Source organism: Pogona vitticeps, chromosome 3 (assembly GCF_051106095.1).
Source record: "Pogona vitticeps strain Pit_001003342236 chromosome 3, PviZW2.1, whole genome shotgun sequence".
Classification (NCBI taxonomy): domain Eukaryota; kingdom Metazoa; phylum Chordata; class Lepidosauria; order Squamata; family Agamidae; genus Pogona; species Pogona vitticeps.
The window spans coordinates 33,311,399-33,332,843 of record NC_135785.1 but is presented as its reverse complement, the minus strand read 5'-3'; the positions used below and the strand labels follow the sequence as shown (position 1 = coordinate 33,332,843).

General features: G+C 37.3%; 1 protein-coding gene across 1 annotated transcript in view; it reads left to right on the top strand.

Moving 5' to 3' along the window:
- The window catches only part of FBXO36 (F-box protein 36), a 34,746-nt gene extending 16,673 nt beyond the window's left edge, over positions 1 to 18,073 (top strand). The window contains exons 2-4 of the mRNA XM_020792608.3: positions 8,672 to 8,780; positions 12,390 to 12,562; positions 14,597 to 18,073. Coding sequence (XP_020648267.2) covers positions 8,672 to 8,780; positions 12,390 to 12,562; positions 14,597 to 14,788 — 474 coding nt within the window. The 3' untranslated portion in view covers positions 14,789 to 18,073. The remainder of the gene's footprint in view (positions 1 to 8,671; positions 8,781 to 12,389; positions 12,563 to 14,596) is intronic.
- Positions 18,074 to 21,445: the final 3,372 nt, after the last annotated feature.

The following is a 21,445-nucleotide window of genomic DNA, read 5'->3' as shown; positions in this document are numbered from 1 at the left end:
ATTTTCTAAGCATTTGATCTATATTTATGAAGGAACAATGCCTTGTATTTTCCCCTGATTTCTTAAATTTTCCTTCTCTTCCCTCTGCATTTTTTCTTGCAGATCAGTTGACAGTGTGTTACTTATAGGAGATTTGTGTGGTATTTTAATGATTGAGGGATAGGAATCAATAAAAATTGATGGCAAGAATAACCATATCATGAAAATCACATATGTACCAATCTCTCATTACAGTATTTATCTGCAATAGCAGTGTATGGCTCCCAGATCAGCAGTTACTATATAAATGATGCCAAAGCTTAAACTTACCTGTAGAAAAACAATGCAGAAATTAATTTGTCTAATTTGCATAATATGTAAAATCAACACTAATTTGCATGATGTGCAAATATTAGACTGCCTGCATTTAGGCAGTTGGAATACGGCAACCCTACTTATTTTTAACATATTAGGAAATCCTTTATGTATTCTGTAGAACTGAGGTACCTCTGATAAATATTTTTAGTGGCTGAATGCCAAATAGCAGCGGCTGATGCATGTCTAATTAGAAGTTGACCCCAGTGTTCATTGGCACCCACAGATGTCCAACCTTAATAGCACAAATTATTTGTGTTTAAAATAAGTTTCTTCCCACAGTTAATAGACACAGTCTCAAGACCTCAAGTTCATTGTTTAAAGTGTTTTTATTTTATTTTATTTTGTTATGCATTCCAATGGAATAGTAAATAAAAACATATAAAATGCTTTTGTAGTAAAAATATATACTCTTCACAGCTACTTCCCCAGGACTCTGTGTTCCCATTTAAAGAGTAGAATGTGCAAGGAACCTGGCATTTTTCAGTTTGTTGTTTCCATTCCCTAGCAGATTTCCCCCTGGAGTAAAGGGGAGCAAAATATATGCTATACTGTACCATACTAGAATTGATATGTCCCAGATGAACTCTGAAATACACGTTGTGACTCCTTGACAGAAGGCAGATTGCTGCTCTGAATAAAGATTGAAGCCTATCTACACAAAGAATTGTCATTCCATTTTCTAAACAACAATTTTCCCCCTGATATATGTGAAACATGAGCCATCTATTTAAACCTGATTAAACTGAAATTTGGTCATGTTTCTCAGGACTATACTTTATCTTACAGGAAAAGTTTGGCTAGATCTTAATTCTAGATAAATAACTGCACTCTATGTTTCGTTTTGATTTTGAATTGTTAGCGCTGAAGATAGTTGCTTATTAATTTACTTGTTTAGCATTTTCTATCTCAAGTGTCAAAACCTGTGGAGGTGGGATTGCTAGAATGGCTCTAATGCTTTTAACTGAGGTATGATAGTAAATTACGTGTAATATTATGCATGCTATAGAAAAAGTGGATAGAAAGAGGTTTTGTCCATCACTTATAACACTGGATTCAGATATCACGCATTAAAACCTAGTGAGAAATTCAGGACATATAAAATGGAATATTTGTTTTCACACCATATAGTTCAACTGTGGGAACTTCACTGCTACAAAATAAGATGGTGGCCACCAACAACAATGGTTTTGAAAGAGGAGTAGATAACTAGAAAGATATCAACAGACACTACTTATTGTGGCTGTATATTTAGCTCCAGTATCAGTTCCATCTACTGGAGTATTGGCTGGAGGGTGCTATTGTGCTCATGTTCAGCTTGTGGATTTCCAGAGACATCTCATTTGCCACTATTGGAACAGATTGGTGGATTAAATAGGTCATTGTTATCAAGATATGTGAACATCAAATGAAGCTTATTGGGAACAGATTTACCTGTGGCAATTTTCATCATACAACTGTGAAAGTTACAGAAAACCTCTTCGAGATAAGGCTGAAAAATAGCACACAATTTCTCCAGCTAGACAGGCTGTTTCTTCATCTGTTTGAGATTATTGTAATCAATAAATCCTACTTTTCCAATCTGCAGACTTCAAAAGATTCTAGCACTCAGTTCATATAAAGTACAGTACTGGGATCTATTGAGCATTGCTGTCATCTTGCATGAGCTAGGAATGCACCACAGAGCACACTCGGTGTTCTTCATTTTTTAGACTTTTTAAATGCCCAAGTTTCTTTCTAAATTAAATATAACTTATTTATTGAGACTTTGAGAATTAATATCTGGGAGTACACAAAACTGCCAGATTCATCTTATCTGGGCAGAGGGTTTGAATATTTATTTCTTGGAAGTCCAAACTTTGAATTGTTATATATTCAAATATGTTATGTTGAATTGGAGTTGTCACTCTCATTTAAACTTATCCTTTCCATGTTGGGGAATAACTGTAGTTGTTGAATTTTACCAGTGCAGATGGTTGAGAATTTTGTTTAATTTGTTAAAGATTCACCACAGTTCTCTAATCACTTTATTAATTTTGACAGAAAGAATTAGTTCGTTGAATGTGTGAGAAAGTAAGCTGTCAAGTTTATCCATTTCTGATGAACACATTTTTATTTCTCTCCATTTCTAAAAGATTTTGTCCCTGCAGCTAGTTTCCTTTTCTAGTTTTATTTCTGGCTTTGTTGTTACTGGTGTTATTTTTACTGAACATTATGTTGCATATGATGGAGTCCCATAGAGCTCCTGGTATTTAAAAAAACCTTGTCTTTAAAGTATCATAGAACAATTTGTTCTTTTTATTTGGTTTGTTTAGCTTAACTATTCTCCATTCCTCAAGCAACAAATAAACAAGCAACTTTATAACAAAAAGAGAAGTAGAATAATAAAATAGAATAAGACATATATCTTAAAACAACAATAGTATTAAAATTTAGTTTATGACAGAGCAACATAATAGCAGTAAAATGTAATGCAGTTCTTGTAAATAAAAATATTTAGTCATAGGTAATATTATCACTATTACCCATAAATAATTACTATCATTATAGATGAAGCTCAGTTGAATTCTCTAAGACAATAAAAAGTATCACTATAGATGAAACTCAATTAAAATGTCAGAGACAATGAAAAGATATTTGTATGGCACAAAAAATATATCAGAGCATCTGCCAGGAAGTACCATATTGCACATTTTGGGACATTGCCAGTAAAAAGAGCATTTACTATTGTGACTATTCATCTGTGTGATAGCAGGGATACCTGGAGAGGCCTCCGAGAAGTATGTCAATGTATGTGCAGACTCGTATGCAGGAAAGTGAGCTATCAGATACATATGCTATCTGTAAAATTGTGGGATCAAAAGCTTGCACCGCACTACTGTAGCTACAGACATATAGATTATGACATTGTTATTCTTTACATAGTTTAGTAGGCATCCTTCTCTCTCCAGAGACTATGGTAATGTGCTCTGGATAGAGGTCTTGGATCAACATCTAGTGTGGCTGAGAAGGCCAATTTGAGAGTGACAATCCCTTCCATACTGCAGGCAAATACAATCTCTCCCCTGTCCAGGTCCCTGATTATGCTGGTTTCGGGACTGCCTCTTTGCCTCAGCCTGCTGGACAAGGGTCTCTTCAAATTGGGAGAGGCCATGCTGCACTGCCTGCCTCCAAACTGAACGCTCAGATGTTAAAGTTTCCCATCGGTTTAGGTCCATTCCTAAGGCCTTCAGATCCTGCTTGCAGATATCCTTGTATTGCAGCTGTGGGCTCCCTCTGGGGCGCTTTCCCTGCATTAATTCTCCATACAGGACATCTTTCGGGATCCGACCGTCAGCCATTCTTACAACATGCCCAAGCCAACGTAGATGTTGCTGTTTCAGTAATGTATACATGCTAAACATTCCAGCTTGTTGTAGGACTACCTTGTTTGGAACTTTGTCCTGCCAGGTGATGCCAAAAATGTGTCAGAGACAACGCATATGGAAGGTGTTCAGCTTCCTCTCCTGCCATGCACAAAGGGTCCAGGACTCACTGCAGTACAGGATGTGTTCAGGACACAGGCTCTATAGGCCTGGATCTTCGTATATGCCATCAGCTTCTTATTAAGCTATACTCTCTTTGTGAGTCTAAAGAACATGGTCGCTGCTTTGCCAATGCGTTTATGCAGCTCAACATCTAGGGAGAGTGTCAGAGATTGTTGAGGCAAGGTACAGAAAGTCATGAAAAACCTCCAATTCTTGTGTAGAGATGGCAATAGAGGGAGGTGAGTCCACACCCTGTCCCATGACTTGTGTTTTCTTCAGGCTGATTGTTGATCCAAAGTCTTGGCAGGCCTTACTAAAACGATTCATAAGTTGTTGGAGGTCTTCAGCAGAGTGGGCCACAACAGGGGCATCATCGGCAAAGAGGAAGTCCCACATGCATTTCAGCTGGACTTTGGTCTTTGTTCTCAATCTAGAGAGATTAAAGAGCTTTCCATCTGATCTAGCCCGGAGATAGACACCTTCTGTTCCAGTTCCAAAGGTGTGCTTCAGCATGACAGCAAAAAAGATCCCAAACAGGGTTGGCACGAGAACACAGCCCTGTTTCACTCTGCTTCAGATGTCAAAGGGATCTGATGTTGAGCCATCAAAAGCCACAGTGCCCTTCATTTCCTCATGAAAAGACCTGGTGATGTTAAGGAGTCGATGTGGACTTAATATTGGGAACTATTTTAAAAAGGCCGTCCCTGCTAACCAAATCAAAGGCCTTTGTAAGATCTATGAAGGCCACAAAGAGTGGCTGTTGTTGTTCCCTACATTTCTCCTGCAACTGTCTGAGGGAAAATATCATATCAGTGGTGGATCTATTCGCTCGAAATCCACATTGTGATTCTGGATAGACTCTTCAGCACAACACGAGCAAGTAGCTTCCCTTCAACACTGAGAAGAGAGATGCCATGGTAGTTATTGCAGTCACCCCTGTCTCCTTTGTTCTTATACAATGTGACAATGTTTACATCCTTCATGTCCTGTGGTACTCCACCTTCCCTCCAGCAAAGATAATATATTTCATATAGCTCGGTGGTGATGATCTCTTTACAGCACTTCTGCACTTCAACAGGAATGTTATCCTTCCCAGGTGCCTTGCTAGAAGCGAGGGAATCCAAGGCTGCTTTTATTTCTGCTAAAGTTGGTCCGCTGTCCAACTCTTCCAAGACAGGCAGGCACTTGATGTTATTTAATGCCTCTTTGGTTACTGCATTCTCTCTGGAATATAGCTCAGAGTAGTGCTGCACTCAGCATTCCATCTGCTGTGCTCGGTCCTGGATGATCACGCCGACTTCAAAGGAGAAGATTTCTTCTGTATTGGACCTAAAGTCTGCTTGACACCATCATACATTCCCTTGATGTTACCTGTGTCTGTTGCTATCTGAGAGCAGAGCTGAAGCCAATAATCATTAGAACATCTCCTGGCAGCCTGTTGGATTTTGCTACGAGCAACTCGAAAAACCTGCAAGTTGTACTCACTAGGACAGGCTTCTCCGAATGGGCTTTGAACTAGTCTGCTGTCTTTTTGGTCTTCTTGCCAAATGTGGACAAGGCGGTGTTATAAATAACATTTTTGAAATGTTCCCATTGTTCAGGTGCATTTGCATCAGCCAGGCCTGGGAGGGTTTTCTCAATCGTTTGGACAAATTCTTCCACTTTTCTCTGATCGCGAGTCTTGCTGATGTCAATATGTAGTCTTCCCTCCTTTTTTGTGTGATACAATCTCTTTGTTCAGTTTTACTTTACTACACACCAGGGAGTGATCAGTATTGCAGTCAGCACCCTGATAACTGTGTGTGATCATAATACTGGAAAGGCTAGAGTGTCTAGTGAGGATCAAATTGAGATGATGCCACTGCTTTGATCTTGGATGTCTCCAGGAAACTCTGGTTTGAAGCTTTGTATTAAAGAACGTCCTGCTAACACAAAAATCATAATAACAGCAAAACGCCAGCAAGTATTGGTCATTTTCATTCATCTTCCAAAACAGCCTAGACAAGTGGGCCAAAAAATGTAATCAGCACCAACTCTAGCATTAAAGCCTCTGAGAATAAACAGCAGTTCTCTTTCGGTGATTTTTTAAATAGCAGCTGCCAGATCATCATAGAATTTGTCTTTAACTTCTGTTGTAGACGACAGTGTTGGTGTGCACTAATGAGGATGACCGGTCCTGCTGATGAGTGGAGCTTCAGAGACAGGATCCTTTCACTCCCCTCAGTAGGTGGAACAATGGATCTCAACAGAGTATTTCTAACCGCAAAGCCAACACCATATTCCCTGGTCTCATTCAGTGGTTTTCCCTGCCAGAAGAATGAGAATTTATTTTTCTTCGACAGATCCCGAATCTGGTAATCTCATCTCTTGCAGGGCAACAATATCCATCTGCAGCCTACTCAGTTCCATGTCGATGACAGCTGTCTTGCTTGTGTCGTCTATTTCCTGCAGGTCATCAGAAAAGCCAGGGGTCATTGTCCGAACATTCCAGGCACCAACTTTAGGGCAGAAGTTTTCTTATGATTGTTGCATCATGCAAGGTTATTGATCTGCATGTTGGCTTTCACCATAAAACCCATGGAACCTGTGAGGTTAATAGACCATGGTGAGGAAGCACCTTACTGACTGGGGGCTGCCCAGCTTAAGGCAGGCAGTAGCTACCTAGTGAGGTGGAATAATCTCTCCAACCATCGGAAGTAGCCCTTGGCATCATGCTCTACGCCAATCAAGCAGAGACTTATAACCAGTAACTGCTACTTCCCATGTTATTTCGATGCTGTATGCAAAGCTGGAGTGTCCTCTCCAGTGCATGAAGCCTGGGTAAAATAATATGGAGGATAGGCTGTTACCCAAGCAGCAAATTCCCCCTCTCCATGTCACTGAAATAGTCCAATGGAAAGGCAAGAGTCAATATAACTGGTTCCAGTGATATCACAGGAGTTGCCAAAACATCATGAACTGCCTCCAGGACTTTGGCTCTGGATTTTGCCTCAAGGTTTCCTCCTGAAGCCTTTTCCATTGATGGATATAGCCACAAGGCAGTGGAGCTTTGAAATCAGAGTTTTCCTTCTCCTAGATGGGCTGCCTTCCAAGGCTAACGAGCCCCACCTACCCGGGTGCATAGATTATAGTCCTATTGGGGCACAGAAAGGAGTTTAGAAGGGTTGGAAAGGAAAGGGAGTGCAGAGGACCCCGGAAGGGGTGAAAAGGAAAGGGGGTGGAGAGGAGAAGGGATGGAGAGGACCCGGAAGGAGTGGAAAGAAAAGGGGGTGGAGAGGACCCCGGAAGGGGTGAAAAGGAAAAGGGATGGAGAAGACCCTGGAAGGGGTGGAAAGGAAAAGGGGTGGAGAGGACCCTGGAAGGGGTGGAAATAAGAAAAAAAGCAAAAGTTTAGATAGTTCATGACCAGAAAGAAACAGTGTGCGCACTGTTACCTAACAGGTATTACTTAAAATATTTTAAAAATGAATAAACTGCCTTTTGCAAAAGCATTGCATAGAACAGGATTCTAATGTGATTAAATTAGCATGTAATAATCCTTTATTGAAATGGCTACTTATAATAACAAGAAACTCTCATGGTAAGTTAACAGTTTTCTGTTAATTGATCCTATATGATTTTTAACCCTGGGTGCATCTTTAAGCACTTCTGTCTGCTACATACCAAAACAAATAATGGAGTTGTAAGGGAAGAGTTATGTCTATCTTCTCTTTATTTATTAAAACCTTTTCTGATAAATTAGAGCAGTCAGTCTTGACAACAAGTTTACTATAATATTTTGTCTATATAAAACTTAAAATACAACAGTGTAGATTTCTATGGACAAGACTGGTAGACTCAAAAAGTAAATTGTCCCTTAGGTAGTTTTCATGATTTCAGAAGTGTATTTTGCAGATGGGACAGGTTATTTTGTTCTTGCTGTTGTTGTTAACAAACAGGTCAGAGTCCTTGCCCACATATTGCAAATCATCCAGAGTATGTTTTCTGTCCATCTCATCCAAGGAGTTCACTTACCTTTGATGTTGGCAGAATAGAGGTACTTCAGCTCACTACTGTTCCCACTTGTTGAATACCCACCCTGACATTTGCTTTGTGTTTGGGTGAGGAATGTTTAATTGATGAAAAAAAATACTTAGCTTGTGGGATTTCCCCTTGTGTAGTGTCACCTTGTGAATGGTAGTGAGCACAAGACGATATCCTGTAGACCATCTTGACTGCTGCCATTAGTTTTGTCAACATTCAGGCTGCTCTTTCCTATGTAAAGCACGGCATCCTTTTTCTTGCTGGCAATGCGGGCATGATATTGTGCAGCAATATTGGGCCATTTTCTGGCATTTTGAATTGTGAGTACAGAAGCATATTACTGAACATTCATAAACCAGAGGTTTTTTGAAGAATTGAATAGTATAGTAGATATGCTCCTACAAAGGAGGAGGGTAGGCACCTCTAGGAAGTTATGAACAAATTCCAAGGGACAGCCCCTTGCTTCCTTTGGAATTTGTTCATAACTTCCTAGAGGTGCCTACCCTCCTCCTATACATATCTTTTCATTTTGTTTCAACTATTTCTTATACTTTACTTTTACTTTTACTGGATTTTACCCTGCCCCCCTAGACAAAGTCTTATGAGGCTTATTTTAAGGAAAGAATGCTCAGAACATCAACCTTTGGATTTAAAAATATTTATTAAGGAAAGAAAAACATAGTGACATCAGGCATATATAAAATCTTAATACTGAATTATTTTCAACAAAATGATCTTTCATACTTCCCATCATTCTCCATTTATAGGTAATTTTCAGGTGGTGGAAAATTTCTCTTCGGAGTGAGTATCGAGAAGCAAGACCAGGAGAACTGAAAGAGTCTCACGAAGACTTCCTTGATGACCCCTCTCTCCAAAGTAAGATATAAGAAATGCAATCTTAACCTAGAATAACCATAGCAATTTATGTAATCAACTGCAAATTGTTTGGCAGATTCCTTGATTAATATGTCTTCTATGATTGTCTTTAAAAATGACACTTTAGAGTTAATGGAATATCACCTTAATTTCCTGGTAAAAATAGCAGACTATAATGATAAAAATACTATCTTTCTTCAGTAAGACACTTTTACAACAGTTTTTGAAATTTAAGATGAAATATTCAGTACCTTGAAATGGGGTAAATACCATATTCATATTTTCTGGCTTGAGGCGTACATGCACAAGCAAACAAATGTTGTCAAAATCAATTAAAAATAATTTCTGCCAACTCCAATTGCTAGTTTCTGAAACAGTCAGAATGTGTTTCCAGATTCTCATTTACTGAAGATTAAAATCTCTTATGGTAACTTTTTTTTTACTCTGAAAAACAACAGTAGTCTGAAATGGAAATGGAGATAATTTTTCTTTCCATACTATTAAATTTTAAGTTTTTATTTTCTCCATATTCTGGATAATATCATGCATGGGTATCTTAGATCTTTGGATGGTGTTAGTTAAAGACATCTTGAAGGACATACTAGTTAGAAAGCTGGAAAAGCCTGTTTCAAGAAAGAGTACTAGCAAATATCTGACACCCACACACCCACTATGACTATATCAAATGCCACCTAGTGACTAAACTATTTAATAGCACTACCCATAGAGACAAAAAGAATAGAAAGCTTTGCCATGAAAGACTGATACTTATTCACGGCAAAAGAGCCCGAAAAACCCACAACAACCAATAGATACTTATTATTTATTTAATGTAAATTATTTTTATAATTTTTTTATTTTTCAAAATGTAACAAAAATGACAGAAGGAAAAAGAAACAAGTAACATAGAAACTATACCAAAATAACAACGACAACAAAAATATCCATGACGTAATATCAACTCATCAAAGATAATTAAATTAGCGCACCAACCATCAGGACTAATAGAGATATATTTCCTTCACAGTTCAATGTTTATGATATTTATACCCCCTCCCAAAAGTCATTAACTCTTGTTTGGGTAATTGGCCTTCCCTTTTCAGTATTACAAAGCCCAAACAATCTTGTCATTTAGCTACAAAACTATTCTCCTTTAATAATTCCTTTCAGGGTTATCTAGGTAAAGAGTACCATTCCCTTCCCAACCAACCTTGGCCTTATGTGCAGAGCTTGATGGATGACTTCTTCAAAGAATGCTGTTTCTTTCAAGTCATGTGTCAGCTCAACCTGAAAAGAAGGCTGAGCCATTATGTTCACATTTTAAATGAGAAATTAATACTGGCAAACATAGGGAGGGAATTTTGTTTCATTTTATTTGCTATTCCCATCAACTTTTCCCAGTTTTAAGATGTCTTTTGATTACAAACACTTCTTGAAACAGAAGTAATGATAAATTAAGGTAGTAACAGCACTTACGTACATTGTTAATAGATGAAGATTTTATCTTAATGCTTCTTTGTAGTTCTGAAAATACAATATTCCATACCTGTTCAACTAGTTTTAACAGTTAGTCTTCACATTATATGTTTCATGTGTCTTTGTAACGCCAGGAGGTATTCATAACTATGCTGTTGTAAAATGTTTTCCTCAAGCAAAGGTTGAGGAAATTAAATAAATTATTACAGTCAGTAAAATTATCTTACACAGGTCCTCCAGAGTCTTGTAGAAAATTTAGGAAACATGCACTTTAAATCAGAGGAGTTGATAATGGCTTTTAAAAGTTGGTGAGAAGTAGAGGTAGAACTTACATATTTAAGGGACTTTCTTCCCTACAGAAGGTATGGAGGCATTTTCTGCCAGTATTCATCCTTTCTTGGGGCTTTGCAAGTCTCATGGAATCTCAAAGGGCAGTGGGATGTTTTTCTTTCCACTGACAGGATGAAGAGGAAGGGAACCAAATGCAGGTAAAGGGGTTGCTATATATACCTCATGCTGCTGTGGGGCTTTCACTCCTGTCATCTGGCCTGGAAAGGTCTAGCCAAATTAGGGGACTGGAAATCCATTAAACGTGAAAATCCCATCCCTGATCAAAAGTTCAATTCCCCACTTCACTTCCCAGCAGCCTGTGTAGCCTTGGAAAAGTGGCATGGTCCCAGAAGAAGGAAAGGGTAAACCACTTCTGAGTTCTCTGTACTGAGAAGACCCTGGAAAGGGTAGTCATAAGTCAAAATCAACATGATAGCACTGGGGATTATGGCACAGAAGTACTGTATCTCTTCTCTCAGTACTATCAAGGATGAGCACATAAATGATACAGTACAAACATCCCCAAACATTTTTATTAGTTCTGACACTTAGGTTCCTACCAACTGTGATTCCCAAGATAAGAAAATTGAAAGAACACTAGTCATCTTTGCCAGCACTTTACAGCCTGTCCTAACACCCTTTCAGACACCTAGCAACTCCACTGGCTGCCGATCTGTTTCCAGGCATAATTCAAAGTGCTGGTTTTAACCTATAAAGCCCTAAATATACCAGATGGGCGGGATATAAATTAAATAAATAGATAGATAGATAGATAGATAGATAGATAGATAGATAGATAGATAGATAGATAGATAGATAGATAGATAGATAGATAGATAGATAGATAGATAGATAGATAGATAGATAGATAGATGGATGGATGGATGAATGAATGAATGAATGAATGAATGAATGAATGAATGAATGAATGAATGAATGAATGAATGAATGAATGAATGAATGGCTTGGGCTCAAGCTATCTAAAAGACCACATCCCCCTCTATGAGCCTGACTGGTCATTAAGATCATCAGGAGAGGCCTTTCTCTCACTCTCACCACCCTGATAGGTGCGCTTCATGGGAGACACAGGAGAGGGCCTTCTCTGTTGCTACTCCCAGACTCCGGAGCTCCCTCCTATGGGAAGCTAGGCTGGCCCCATCTTTGATGTCGTTCTGCAGGCAAGCAAAGACCTTTCCCTTCAGGCAGACTTTTCCTTAATGGCAGATGTTCTGAGAGGGGTTTTAAATGGATTGTTGTTCTCTGTTGTTTCAAATGTTTTAATACTGATTTTATTTCCCATTTTAATATAATACTTGTTTAATTTTTTAATATTTGTATGCTTACTGTTTTTAGCTTTTAAATAATGTTTTTCTATTATATAAGCCACTTTGGTTCCTTATAAAGAGAAAGACAGGATAAAATATAATAAACAAACAAATATTCATAATTAGTCCCTCTTCTCACGGCACTTGGTTTCAATAAGATGGAAATGAAAGGCCAAGGCAAAGTGTGAGCACATGTTAGATACAAGCGAGCATAGCTGATGTTATTGTTGTTGGGTGTTGTCAAGTCACCTTCAATTTTTTGCCACCCTATAAATGAGCAATTTCCAAAATATCCTGTCCTCAACTTGGTGGTACAGAGAATGAATCTGGTAATGTTCCACACTGGGTACCTGAATCTTCTCAGTCTCTGAGGTGTTCACCTTGACTCTGTCTCCATCTGCAAAACACATTATAATTAGTACAGTATTACACCTAGTTCTTTGTAGCAAGTTGTAAACCTCTCTGGTTTTTATTGCAGTTCAAATAGCCATCATATTTGGAGCAGAGACTTTGGAACACACCTTCAATTTGTGCCGGGGTAATTTTGACTTCCTGGTGCGACTTCCTGACCCATTGCTACTGTATATCATATCCTATTTGGAACTAGAAGATATTGCCAGACTTTCTCAAGTATCTCACAGATTTGAAATGGTAAGCTTTGTTTAAAACAAAATGTGTTGCATTCCATTCAGCTTCAGCATGTGTTTCTTCAAATGATGTGTCTCATGATTGTCTAGTGAGGTTGTTGTTGTTTAGTTGTTAAGTCATGTCTGACTCTTTGTGACCCCATGGACCAGAGCACACCAGGCCTTCCTGTCTTCCACTGCCTCCCGGAGTTGAGTGAAATTCATGTCGGTAGCTTCGATGACACTGTCCAACCATCTTGTCCTCTGTCATCCCCTTCTCTTGCCTTCACATTTTCCCAACATCAGGGGCTTTTCGAGGGAGTCTTCTCTTCTCATGAGATGGCCAAAGTATTGTTGCCTCAGCTTCAGCATCTGTCCTTCCAGTGAGCACTCAGGGTTAATTTCCTTCAAAATGGATAGGTTTGCTCTCTTTGCAGTCCAGGGAACTCTCAAGAGTCCCCTCCAGAACCATAATTCAAAAGCATGAATTCTTCGGCAGTCATTCTTCTTTATGGGCCAGCTCTCACTTCCATACATCGCTAGTGGAAAAACCATAACTTTGACTATGCGGACCTTTGTCAGCAAGGAGATGTCTCTGCTTTTTAAGATGCTGTCTAGGTTTGTCGTCTAGTGAGGTACTCCTTAACAATACATATACAATGGCTCTAAGTAATTTAGAATATTGTACTAATTGTATTTATATATGCATAAAGATGAAAGAAATAAGTATTTTGAAGAACTAGGAGCATTATTTATAGAAATTGGGAATCAATGTTTCCATCTTCTAGGCAAATAATAACAATCAAACACTTGACTTGTGATAGTGGACAATTTTACTATAGCAGCCAGAATCCTATTGTGTTTTTACTCTAGGAGAAATAAAATCACATAATTTCATTGCAGTGAACTGAAAATAATTAGCAAGGTTCCAATCAAATATCTGGTTACATGCATAGGTTAATGACTGGCATGTTGACAAGGCACACAACTCTAACTTTGTTTATTAGCAATGGTTTGCCAACATGTCAATTTCATTTATTTTGGAGTAAAATCCTAATAGGATCCTAAGCAACCAAGCCCATCTGGTAAAGTGTTTTAATAAAATATGGTTAATCATAATACTTACACATTGACCCTAATATTTATACCTCCTGTCCTGCATTGTGTTATACTTCTTTGTATGTTTTATTCTAATATACTTGTTGAGCTACTACTATGGACAAACAGCACTGTATCTACCTGTCATGAGACATTGTTGGTATTGCTATTGTTATTATTATTTAGTCCATCTGTATCCCACAAAACAAAATAACAAGGGGCCTACTGCGTTCTATGATAATTTTTCATGCTAAGTGAATGTAGAATCTTTTACATATTAAATAACTGCATAGGACTGAGGTAGACCAAAAGCCACCAGAGGGAGCTAATACATAATACAAAAGAAAAATTCAAATAAAACAGAATGTTCTTAGCCTATTATACTGTCAGTGTGCCCTATAATGCATTAGTTTCTTAATTAGTACAATAGTTATTTAGGCCCAACTATATAGCACTCTACTTTTTTGTATAGATTATATAATCAGTCATACTTCATTTACAAAGTGCTAAATCAATCTATAATATCAAACAAAAAAAGATAGATTTTACAGTGCAATTCTTTATATGCCTGCTCAGAAGTAAGTAATATATAATTGACATGGGATTATTTCAAATCTTTGGTTTAAACAATCAAGTAAACAGTGTGTTTAAATTGTAACTTCCAATTCAGTCTTCAGCTAAACAAAAATAAATGCTTATTGCTTAACATTCTCTGGCCCAAGAGTTACAGTGCTCCTGCCAATAAAATATTTGTGACATCTTAGAAAGTATATCATTATTAAAGTTAGTTGACATATATATTATTTTGGAAAATTAAATTAAATGTGACTTAAAAATCAAGCAGCCCCACAAAATCATGTTGAAATTTCCATTTTCCTCACAATATGGGGAAAAGCCTTTTACCTGGATAGTGAACAAATATTTTTTTCTTGTTAATACCTTTCATTTCTTTTACAAACAGTTGTGCAACTCTGACAAACTATGGGAGATGATTGTGCAAAATTTATCAGGAAGAATTACACCAGAAATGAGATCACTGGCCCAAGAAGTTGGTTGGAAGCAATTCTTCTTTACTAACAAGATTCAGCTACAGCTGCAGCTTCGGAGGAGGAGGGAGAAGAGATCTGATTCATCAGACAGCCAGTCCGATTAAAGGAGTATTCTTCCTAGTTGGTGCCAATTTTTGTGAAGCATAAATTTATTCAGATACACACATCTTGTTTTGTTTTCTGGAAAAATCAGTCCGCTTACCATGAAAAAGTTAAATGTTTTTGACAACAGTTCCAAAACCCCTCTAACCAGAAATGTCAAACTTTGCAAATCTGGTTGCACAGTTTAAATGAGTATAGAGCCTTCTATAATAGATACTTTGGTTAAAATCCTGTGGCCTAGCACAGTAAGTCATAGTAACCCTAGAATAGGCTTATTGAATCAATGGAACTTATGGAGGGGTTGGCTCACCAAATCCTCTTCAGTGGGTGTACTTTAGTTGTGATTTACTATGATAAGCAATAGCCTTTTTATCTAAGAGTTGGGTGGGGAGAATTTTTCTTTTTATATTTCACATTTTCATCTAGTACAAACAACACGTACACTAAATTAATGTTAGTCTTCATATGTTTACAGTATATTTTTTTAATTGCTCCCAATTATTCCCTTTTTCGGGCTATCTTTTTAATTCTATTTGATGAACAAGTCTTAGCCATCTTTTTATTTTCCCATAATGGCCCAGATACTGTGTTGTCCTGGGAACAGGATGAAGGCTGAGCATAAATGGCAGCTCCGAAAAGAGAAGCCCTGTTAACAGTTATCACTTTTTTCCAGAATGCCCTAGAATTACACAATATGGGACCATTCCGAGAAAGTAAAATAACAGTTGCCAGGAGTACTGACATTAACTTCTGTCACTATAGAAAGTGAATCTTAGCACCTCTGTAAGTGAATGCAAATAAAGGAAACAAGTCTCTTTGTTTCAATACTTCTTTTCTTAGGACAAAACTGCACACTAGTACTCTTTATGGTATATCAATAGAATTCTTGTTTCCACAGTCAGAACGATACCACATCTTTTTTATATAAAAGAATCAGGAACTTAAATCATACTGCATCTAGTTAACACATATCTTTGTCAACAGAACAATTTCTCCTTATGAGCATTTGTACCTGTACCTATATATTTACCAGAAAATGCACTTGCCAGCTCAGAGTAGCTCCTTAATGCATGGCTTTATTTTTTTTTTTCTTCTATAAATATATAAGAAAGTATGCTAGATTATTTTCTAGCACCTGTTGACTCTCAACAGGATGCCCACAATGTAAAACATTTATGAATCTCATGTGTAAGGAAAAAATGACTGCATTTATGTGTGCATATGTTTTTGTATGTATACAGTACTTAAATGAAAATAGAAAACCCCTAACCATGGGCTTAAAGATTTGGCCATAGATTGGTGACTCTATTGTGAATATACTCTGGGTTTTAGTCTGTATTTAAAATGAATTATTTCACCTTTTTTGGGAAGATAGGATTCAGCACCTTAGAAGGAATTCACAACCCCAAGTGGATTCACAGTACCCCAGAAACCCGTGTCATCAAGGGAAACTGTAGTTATCAGAAGGAAAGTTGTGAATGTGTTAACTCATAGCCAGTTGATGCCATATGGTTTAAGAAAGGTCTATTTAGCGGCATTGTTTTTGATATTTTAACTGAATAACAAAATGGGAATTTTAAAATATTTCTGATTATAAAGCCAATATATAAGCAATAGCCAAAGTCTACAAAAGGTACACCCAGACAAAATGGGATATTGCTACTACTTTGCCTATTTCTTCCATACCCAGAAATATAACTTGTGCAAAAGGCCACACCAGAAAAATGTTTGCACTAACCATGTCTACAGTTGTCAAGCTGTCAATAATATTTTCATTAGCAAAGGATATGTAGTCTAATTTTCCTGGCACTTAAGCCTATAATTTCAAAACTGTTAAGACTGGGATGACCTTCAACTGAAAACAAATTAGTATTTTTTTTCAGGGCCTTCATTTCTTTCTCTTTTTTTACCATTCTAAGGTAAAGGTATGTGTCAGTATTATTTATATTTAGTAGATTAGCTATTGACATGTCTGGACTATTTAGAATTTAGTTTTTTCCCCTCTATAAGTATTTAACTTCAGGTTTCCAAATAATTAACTTTTTTGGAAAAATGTTCAGGATTTCTTGTATCATCCACAGTATATAAAAGCTAAATGATACTATCTAGTTTCATTATTTTTGGAAAGAGTTGAGTATTCAGTATTATTTTTAAATTGCTCTCTGTATTTTTTTCTCAAATGGAATTTGTTTTATAAATTTATTTTGATAACAGTTTGAAATATTTTCTTGTGTGTTTACTGTAGTGTTATCCTGAAATTAGTAATCTTTTTATATATTAAGATTCTGCTACTATAATATTTCTGATAAAATGTCAACAGCAGCACTGATGGTAGTATAGAAGTATATACAGTAAACACTTTGTGGGCTAGTGCAATTCTCCCCTAGTACCAGCAAATGCAAAGAATACCAAGGAGCCAGAATGCCACAAGGTGTCTAGTATATGTGCAGCAACAACTGACACTTTGAAAGCAAAACATTTCTTAAAATTGAGCTTCAAATCTGCATGACCCCATTCCTTGATGCCCAAGAGGAGCCTAACTTGTAACTGCTACAGTCAGTAGAAGTGAAACAGCATCTTTGGTTCTTACAGGTCTAATAAACAGTGTGATTTCCTAGGTATGCCTGGTGCTCAGCTGTTGTTGACATAAAAACAGTGGCACAAATTTGCTGTTCTTATTTGCACTATTTCTTCTAACCGTTTCCTATTCTTTCTTTTAATGCAAACTACTGTATGTTATGTTTTCACCATAAGAATGCTGGTAAAATTGGCAGCACTATTCTGTGGCTATTCAGAACAACAGTTAATGGAACTTTTCCATTTTAATCACACAGGCTATGAATTTTTTCACTGTCTTCCTATGTCATTCCAGTGGAAAGCTAATTAAGCAGTAGAACCATTGGCTTAAAGATTGGGCCATAGATTGTTGACTCTAATCACTATTGTATTGTGAATATATTTTGGGTTTTAGTCTGTATTTAAAATGAATTATTTCACCTTTTTTGAGAAGATAGGATTCAGCACCTTGGAAGGAATTCAGAACCCCAAGTGGATTCACAGTACCCAGAAACTGGTGTCTCCAACTGCCATAAATTAAAAATGACCATCCACATGTTTTAGTTATACATGAAAGGTATATGTTACGCAGGACAGAAATTTTAATGTTTTAATATCCCTAACTAAATACCAAGAACAATAATGTGATCAAATAACTGAATTTATGTACCTTGATTGTAATTAATACATAATCAGTAAAGCAGCCCAAAAAGGTAGTTACAGATCTAAAACTAAAGTGTGGAGTGTGTTGGGTCAAAATTTAGCACTCTGGAGTTTGTTTTCCTTTAAATACACTTCTCCCTCAAATTGCACAGGTCTAAACAGTGTGGTTTTGGTTATACATTGATTTTTTTCAATCACTATTCCAATAAATAAATATTCAATGAATACAGTACTGTGCCCTTCGCCATCCAGAACCCCATGAGTTCAACTCTGAAGGTGTCAAAGTGGTCTGCTTGCCCCCATACACAACATCTCTAGTTCAGGGTCTGGTGGGGGCGGTCATAAGGACCTTTAAGGCTCATTGCACTTGGTACTGAATGGAAAAGATTGTCAATACTATGGAAGAGAACCCCAACATACTGAACTGTTCTCTGTGTGCAAATCAACTGTTTGTGCTTTGTAGTTACATTTTGGGAGGCATAAAAATTTGGAGTACATAGTGGCCCAGTACCTTTAACCTCATTGTTGCTGGAAGCAGAATTACAGTACTGTACATCCTCAGTTTGAGTAAATGGCATGAACTTTAACACTGGCAATTATTTTAAAAGCATTTGAGTGGAATTACTACAAGATACTAAGAATTTATTTGATTAAAAGGGTGACCAATGAAGACGTACCAACATGATTGATTAAAGACCAGCAAATCATAAAGCAAAGAAAGTTAGTCTAAGTCAATCACACAATGAGAAATGAAAAATAAAGATTGCGACAGTGAGTCATTCAAGGGAAAATAAATGAGAAAATTGCAGAAGGGAAAAGAACCCTTACTGGCTGAAGAGCCTGCGAGAATGGTTTGGGTGCAACACAACATCAATGCTTAATGCTACTGCATCCAAAGTCCAAATGACCATGATGATGTCCAGTCTCTGATAGAGGAGCGAGAACATACGGATACAGATTTAAAGCAATAGATGTCAGATCAATATTTCCATACATGTAACTGGCAGATTTGTAAGAAGCCAGGGTTAAAACAAGTGTTTATTATTAGCAGTCACTTTTTTTTTTAAAGCCAGTACTGTACACAAGCTGTCACTGAAGAGTTGACTTTGGTCATAAATCTAAAGTTTTGCAAATTCTCAGAATTGTATTTATTTATTTATTTATTTATTTATTTGTTTGTTTGTTTGTTTGTTTGTTTGTTTGTTTGTTTGTTTGTTTGTTTATATTTATACCCCGCCTATCTAGTCATTTCGACCACTCTAGGCGGCTACTATACTATTAAGTCAAAAAAAGTCTAAACAACTAAATAATTACTGTTAGGAGCTTTCAAAAATATTGTGAGTGATAAAAAGTACCAAAAATTAGGCCACTCTAGTACGTAAAGGAATAACAGTTCTCTTTGTTTTGTTCATCTCTTTACCAAACGAAAGTAATATGATGTACAGTCATGGCCAAAAATATTGGCACCTTTGCAATTCTGTCAGAAAATGCAACCCTTCTCTCAGAAAATGGTTGCAGTTGCAAATGTTTTGGTACTCACATGTTCATTTCTTTGGTTTGTGTTGGAACAACACAATAAAACTGAGAAGAAAAGTCAAATCTCATACAATTCCACACAGAAACCCAAAAATGCACTGGCAAAAATTATTGGCACCCTTAACTTAATATTTAGTAGCACTCCCTTTTGAAAAAATAATTGAAATCAATCACTTCCTGTAACCATGAATGAGTTTCTTACACCTCTCTACTGAAATTTTGGACTACTCTTCTTTTGCAGACTGCTCCAGGGCCTTCAGATTTGAAGGATGCCCTCTTCCAACTGCTGTTTTGAGATCTCCCCACAGGTGTTCTATGGGATTCAGATCTGGAGTCATTGCTGGCCATTTCAGAACTCTCCAGCACTTTGTTTGTAGCCATTTCTGAGTGCTCTTTGAAGTATGTTTCAGGTCATTGTCCTCCTGAAAGACCCATGTCCTCTGGGGGAGATGCAGCTTTCTGACAATGGCCACTATGTTGCACCCCAAAATTCTTTGGTAATCATCAGATTTCATGATACCATGCACATAGTCAAGACATCCAGTACCAGAAGCAGCAAAGCAACCCCAAAACATCTTTGAACCTCCACCATGTTTGACTGTAGGGACTGTGTTCTTTTTGGTGAATGCCTCATTTCTTTTTCTGCAAGCAGTGCCATCATGTCCTCGACCAAAAAGCTATACTTTTCTCTAATCCATCCACAGTACATTCTCCCAGAAGGATTGTGGTTTTGTTACATATGCTTTGGAATACTCGAGTCTTGCTTTTTTATGCCTTTGTGTCAGCAGTGATGTACTCCTGGGTCTCCTAACATAGCATCCTTTTTCATTCAGATGGCGACATATAGTGTGAGCGGACACTTTTGTACGCTGTGTCTGCAGATCAGCTTGGATTTGTTGGGAAGTTAATCTGGGTTCTGTATCCACCATTCAAACAACCCTTTGTTGTAATTTTTCAGTAATTTTGCTCTTCTGTCCATGTCCAGGGAGGTTTTACTACAGTGCCATGGGCTGTAAACCTCTTGATGATATTGTGCACAGTGGACACAGGAACATTAAGACCTCTGGAAATGGACTTGTAGCCTTGAGATTATCAATGTTTTTTCCACAATTTTCTCTCCCAAAACCACAGACAACTCTTTACAGTTCATTCTTTTCTCCACCCTCAGTGTCACACACAAGACAAAGGTTGAGTCAACTTTTCTCCATCTTAACTGGTTGCAAGTGTGATCACTATATTGCCCACACCTCTTACTTGCGACAGGTGTGTCTAAATACCAATTAAATGAGCATCACATGCTTGAAAAGTAATTATTTCTTACAATTTAGACAGGGTGCCAATAATTTTGTCAGTGCATTTTTTGGGGTTTCTGTGTGGAATTGTATCAGATTTGACTTTTCTTCTGGTTTGTGTGTGTGTGTGTGTGTGTGTGTGTGTTGTTGTTCCAACGCAAACCAAAGAAATGAACATGTACCAAAACATTTGCAACTGCAACCATTTTCTGAGAGGAGGGTTGCATTTTCTGACAGAATTGCAAGGGTAACAATATTTTTGGTCATGACTGTAGATATAATTTTTGGTAGAAGTCTACATACGTATAATCAATACAATACATAAACATTATTGTTTCTGGTCATAGGCCTTTACAATGTAATATATAAAATCCAATTAAAAACAATTGCCATAAAACCAATAAAACCCGGTCTAAAAATATTGTCATGACATATGTCAGTCCAGTGTATACAGCATTTATGTGGCATTATGATCCTTGACAAATCAAAATCTCAGCTTCTTAGCTGCCAGTGCAAATTGTGCTACATCATATGTAATGTACAACTATGTATCAGCAAGCAATCCAAATACTATTTCAGTGGTGGTACAATTAAGATACATCTGAGTGATAG